Genomic DNA, 5,674 nt, shown 5'->3' on the forward strand with positions numbered 1-5,674 from the left:
TTTTTTGTCTCCTCGCTAGTCTGCAGCAAACAGCAGGGCTGTCTGGGGGCCCTCCGCTAATAAGTAGCGGGAGGCAAAACCGGTGTTGTATTTAAAACAGCATTTTTCACTTCCCTGCTGATCAGGAGTGAGCTACAAGTGGGACCCCTCCACCAATTGGGGGGGGACCTGCAAGATTCTATCCCAACCTCAGTATGATATCTGAGCACAGTATCCCCAACAGTAACATTGCCTTCTGTTGGGGGCAGAGCTGCAGTCCCGGGGCCCTGGCCCCATAGCCCTGGCAGCTGGGGGGGCTCCTCTTGCAGGGCCAGGGGGCAGTGAGGGGCACAAGCAGGGCTGGGGGGTGGAGGGTCCCAGCCCTGGGCATCTGACTGTTACCCACATTTAGATTGCAAATATGCACTTTCCCTGATGAAAATGACTCGGGCTTGATACCTATTTTTCTGTCCTACCTCCCAGATTTGTGAAAGAGTTGATGCTGTTTGAGATGTGTCCAGGTTTTCATTATGGTTACTTACTCAAAATTTAAAGTTATATGCAAGTGTAATGCTGTCTTTGCAATAGGATACCTATTTGAATGGAAGGGAATAAAGCTGGGGGCAGAACTTGGCGTAAGTGTTATTGCTGCATCTAAGCTAAAGCTAACTGCAGAATTTGGCTATACCCAGCTTGTTCTCTAGAAAGCTGCTGATCTGTGTATAAGCTAATCTCTGAAGTAAATGGAAAATAACTCCTGAGCCACATTGAAATCGCAGAATAGTTTTCCAAAACTGAACAGGCAGTTGTTGTGGGGGTTTTTTTTGTTTGTTTGTTTTTTTTTTAAATGGTGGGGAGTGGGGGAGGAGGGAAAGCTTTTTTTTCTATTTTAAAGATGGGAAAGCTGGACTGACCAGAAGACAGAAATGTTCCAAGATTGTCACTACTAGGAACATATTCCTGCTATCAGAAGGGATGTTCAACTTGATTAGAAGCATCCAGGAATTGGCTCTGGCAAAGCTGCCTGCTCCCCTTCCCTTCTTGGCACCTGATATAGTGGCTACACTGATCTAAGCTTTTTGGCAATACTCAGCTCAATGATGAGAGCTTGCTTGGCTCCAAGCTGCATGCGGTGTTCTGGAGATGGGGGTGGGGAAAAAAACACATATGCCAGCAGGAAAGGATAAAGTAGAAGAGACAATCTGTTCTTTGTGGTAGGATAACTTCAAATGCCATGAACTGCACTTAAACTTTCCTGACCCTTTCACTGGAGTGTGATTTGATTGTATGTTTTGTTGTATGACCCAGTGTATGACCCTGTGGTCCCAGCTCTACAGCTGGCTGGGACACAGTGTGCCTCACCGAAGAGGCTCCAGTGGAGCCTGGCACCTGCTACTTTGTGCTTTTTTTCCAGGTCTATTTTTTTTTTTTTTTTTCTACCATGAAATGCCAGTAGCAAATTTTGCCCTGGTGCTGCAAACTAGCAGCGCCGAGCACTAAGGTACAACTTGTATAGTTTGCAGCACCACAAACCACACTTGCCTGCACATCCGGATTCTGCCTGCAAGACTTGTTCAGGGTTCTAGTTCAGAGAGAGGCTCATCTGTGTTGCATGCAGCACAACTAGCAGGAGGGGAGCTTAATTTTTTTCAAGTTGTTTCTATAACTTCCCTTCATTGTCTGCTTTCAGCAATACTTATGTAGTTAAGTGCATTATTTTGCAGTGTTTTCATCTACACTATGGGATTTTGTTGGTGTAGCTATGGGTGGGAAAAGATCAGACCTCTCAGCAGACATGATCCTGCTAACAACCCTCTCCCTCCACCTATCTGGACACAGCTGTTCCAACAGAAGAGTCTCTGTTTGGGTTAGTGATGCAGTAAAGCCAGCAGAAAACCTGCCACCATACACTGTGTCTCTGCTAGCTGCCAGTAAAGCAATGGCAGTAGTAGTCCTATAATATAAGCAAAACTTAAAGCAAAAGGCAGATTCTAAGACTCTAACTTTATAAGTTAGTGAAGTTCTTCACTACCCTTGCCTGTGCCATAGGGCAACAGCTTTCTGTAATCCTAAAGACTGAAGCTGCTTAACTCTCATATCCTGAATCTTGTTATGAGAATAGGATTAGATAGCTAGGGTAAAAAAAAAAAAAAAAACCTGTTTATTGATAACAATAGTACTACTGGATTGACTATAAATATTACAACAATGGGGAATGATGAGTATTCCCAATTAATCCATGGAACCACACCACATCGTTTCACATGCTTTAATAAAGAAATGCATCACCTAAAAGATAAATAAAACCATTCATCCAGGTGAACAAGAGCAAATAAAGGCAAAACAGGCTGGTGGTACTGGTTACTCTCCTGAGTATACAAGATTCCTATAAATTGGTCATCTTCACTTTGAGAGCTTCACATGCAAGTCTCCTCTTCTCAGAGATTTTGCAGGTCTTGCCAACCGGGTCAGATGTGTGTCAGTTGTCTTCCTATTTGGTAACAAGATAGTATAAAATAGCTCTGCCTAAGATAAACTTGTGTTATGTAGAAGCACAAGGGAGATTCTTGTTAAAACGAAGTGTTGAGGTTACGAGAGAGAACAAATAACTTAATGATATCACTGCTCTAAGCAGCCAAGTGATGAACAGTTCTATGGATGGAGCTGAAGAAACTCTGGCCAACTATGAGGAGAAGCTCTTCCTGGGTATGAGACCATTTGCCAGGTCACAGCGTACCTCCCAGCGCAAGGCAGATCTCTTCTTTTCTGTAGGGACCAGATAGTTGTTGGGGACATAGGTGCGCTGAGACCTAGCTGGGATGTTAGGCTTGTAGAGCATCTGTTCCCGGATTTCCCAGCACAGTTCTTTTCTATGATCCTCCCCTGGTATCCGGAACGTTTCCCAGTCCCGCTTATACTCCAAATACCTGGCTACTCTATCAGTCTTCCCACGATTACGACCTAGCTGCTCTAATCTTGGAGTAATAAAGGACTTTGGTTGTTCAGGTAAGTCCTGTTCAAAAGCTGAGGAGCCCTGACTCTGGCAATCCCTAGGGAAAAATGGGGGAATGTGCCTGTGAGAGTGTGTGTTATGGAGAAGATCCAGAAAAGACTTCTCAGGGGAACTGCTACATGGCTCAGTTTCTATCTCAGCTACACTGTCTTCCTGATGGGTAAGTAGATGAAGCAGTTTCCGTCTCAAATCCCAGACCTCGTTGCCACTTTCATCATTGGTCTCTGGTTCACTAATGGCTGACTCATCAGATATTTCCACTTCTCCATTAGGCCTCCGCCTCAAAACTTTCCGTTTCATCATTGGCTTCCTAGTTCCTGTGGGCACTTCAGAGAGGCTCTCCGATTGCATGCTTTGTTCTGTCTGCTGGTGCATCAGTAGAGGAAGAGATGGCTTGATCCCAGAACTCACAGAGGCCTTACTGTAGGGGTCATAGTGAGAGGGAGCCCAGGTTCTTCTCAAGCTATCTCCATTACCTTGCTCTGCACGCAGATGGGTAAAGGCCATAGCAGCTGCTGCCATGGGTTCTTCATGGTTCATAGTGGCCCACTTATACTGATCTGGTCCCAATAGTGCTTCCATGACTTCACCTGGGCTGGGCTGATTGTCACTTATTCTGTAAGAGTTAAGTGTAATTAAATAGTAGTTAGTGAACAATAAAATAGTGCACTTAATAGCAGGCAGCTAAATGTCAACAGTTTAACAAATAAGTACGGTCTAGCACTGCAGTCCTAAATTTATTGTAATTCAATGCAACTCTTCGACAGATGGTGCTATACACCAGGTACAATATACACAGAACCTATTTGCTGCCCTTACCAAGACGTTCCCTTTGAATTGGCTGTTAAAAATGGTGTTACACTGAAATACACAGTGCTGATCAACAGCAATAGACTTAGATTATCATAGCAAACCACTAAATCTTAGAGAAGTACAAGATAGAACCCTATCCCCGCCTTTCCTCTCTAAACTGAGAGAAAGCCATTGTGAAAGTGTTTGTACAATTTCCCCTTGTGTGAACAGGGTAAGTTGTGGTTAATCTTGGATGCCAGGTGTGGATGTTTACCAGCACAGGTAATGGGGGTAGTCCAGTGCAATGTGTATGGGTAGTTACATAGAGGTCAAGGTAACCTTAGCCCAAGATAAAACAGTGATAGAATATCATGCGTTGTGAATCCTTCCCGTAGAGAGATCCAAGTTTGAACATTTTAGACTGACATTTTCAAAGTTGCCTAGGAGACTGGGATGTTCTGTTTCCTTTTTTTTTGTTTTTAAGTGGGGAATCCTTTATTTAACCCCATATCCCTTAGGTTTGGAAGTCTGAGCTTTAATCATCTCTGGAAGAAGCCATTATGAAGTGAAAATGTTACAGCAAATGCATACGGGGTTAAACTTGGGCATTCTTTGTGGAATGTTTTACTATTTTGATCTGGTATTATGACTTGTTATAAACCACCCTAAGTTGTCTCCAGGAGGGGAGCATAAAAAAAAACAACACACAAATGAGGTATAAACATGCTTTCTGAGGTGCTATTACCAGCCAAGTGGATTGGAAGTACAGAACCGTGGCAAAAGAAACTGTACAGATGTCAAAGGGTAATCTGAAAACTTGGTTTAATACAGTGGACTTGATGCTACAATGGTGGTCAAGAGAGACCGGGTGTAGGGGGATTAGAAGTACTGAAAAGAATAATTTTTTGCTGAATAAGGAAAGGTAGTCCCAGTTAAACTCAGAAGGCTATGTGTTATGCCAGTACAAGAGAGATGCAAAACACTGAGGCTGGTGATAGAATGTATAGTAAATTCCCTCCATGTGAAAAAACTCCAGAAGCAAGCTTATTCTAAATCTCATTGTAAGTGTAATCTCAGATTCCCTTCTCTCTCTGCAGACACAGCGAGGCTACCAAAGTTCTCCAGCTCAAGATAGTCCAGTAGACCTTGCTAAGTCTGAATTGGGTATGGAGACAGTTCAAGAAGAGGGACTTCTGGAGAGGGTGCAAGAACTGGAAGAGGAGGTGAAGAAACTTCAAGAGAAACTCTCAGAGGGCAAGGAGAGTAATGGCATAAAAAGTGGCCCTTCGGCATCTGGGAAAACTAAGAAACGCCAGCAGCGTCCATTTGATTTTAGTGCCTATGGCAAGAGACATGTGGCACTGAAGATTGCCTATCTGGGATGGGGATACCAGGGTTTTGCCAGCCAGGAGAACACCAACAATACCATTGAAGAGAAACTGTTTGAGGCACTAAGCAAGACTCGGTTGGTAGAAAATAGGCAGACTTCCAATTATCATCGTTGTGGGCGGACAGATAAGGGGGTCAGTGCCTTTGGACAGGTCAGTACCACCACTGTCATGCTCTCCCAGGTCTTGCAGATGTGAGAGGTGTCACTGATAAGCCACTCTCAGTGGATGCTGTGCGTCAGGACTCCCACAAAGCTTTGTTTGCTTCCTTCCTTAAGGATCCCCTGAAGCCAGCCCTGACATGGCTCCTAGACAAACTTCTTCCTTGGAGATCCTACTCAGGGGTTGGCAGCATTTTTGGACAGAATGTAAAAACACCTGCAAGCTCGACTTGTAAGATACTGGCATGCCAGGGGCAGACAGAGGAGGAGTCACAAGGGGCCCAATCCTTGTTGTGGCAGTGCAGCCCCAGCCCCTTCCCTGCTGGCTGCCTCAAGGTGTA

The 5,674-nt window shown here is 44.4% G+C and overlaps 2 protein-coding genes across 9 annotated transcripts in view; one reads left to right on the forward strand and one right to left on the reverse strand.

Annotated features, from left to right (window-relative positions):
* The window catches only part of PUS3 (pseudouridylate synthase 3), a 14,274-nt gene that overhangs the window by 3,814 nt on the left and 4,786 nt on the right, over positions 1 to 5,674 (forward strand). For all 4 annotated transcript variants that reach the window (XM_006034325.2, XM_025216314.1, XM_014525015.2 and 1 more), the window contains exon 2: positions 4,882 to 5,325. In XM_006034325.2, the coding sequence (XP_006034387.1) occupies positions 4,951 to 5,325 (375 nt within the window). In that variant the 5' untranslated portion in view covers positions 4,882 to 4,950. The remainder of the gene's footprint in view (positions 1 to 4,881; positions 5,326 to 5,674) is intronic.
* The window catches only part of HYLS1 (HYLS1, centriolar and ciliogenesis associated), a 13,705-nt gene continuing 8,065 nt past the window's right edge, over positions 35 to 5,674 (reverse strand). For all 5 annotated transcript variants that reach the window (XM_006034324.3, XM_006034322.3, XM_014525017.2 and 2 more), the window contains exon 2: positions 35 to 3,608. In XM_006034324.3, the coding sequence (XP_006034386.1) occupies positions 2,663 to 3,574 (912 nt within the window). In that variant the 5' untranslated portion in view covers positions 3,575 to 3,608 and the 3' untranslated portion in view covers positions 35 to 2,662. The remainder of the gene's footprint in view (positions 3,609 to 5,674) is intronic.

The sequence above is a fragment of the Alligator sinensis genome, unplaced genomic scaffold, assembly GCF_000455745.1.
Source record: "Alligator sinensis unplaced genomic scaffold, ASM45574v1 scaffold1368_1, whole genome shotgun sequence".
NCBI classification, from domain to species: domain Eukaryota; kingdom Metazoa; phylum Chordata; order Crocodylia; family Alligatoridae; genus Alligator; species Alligator sinensis.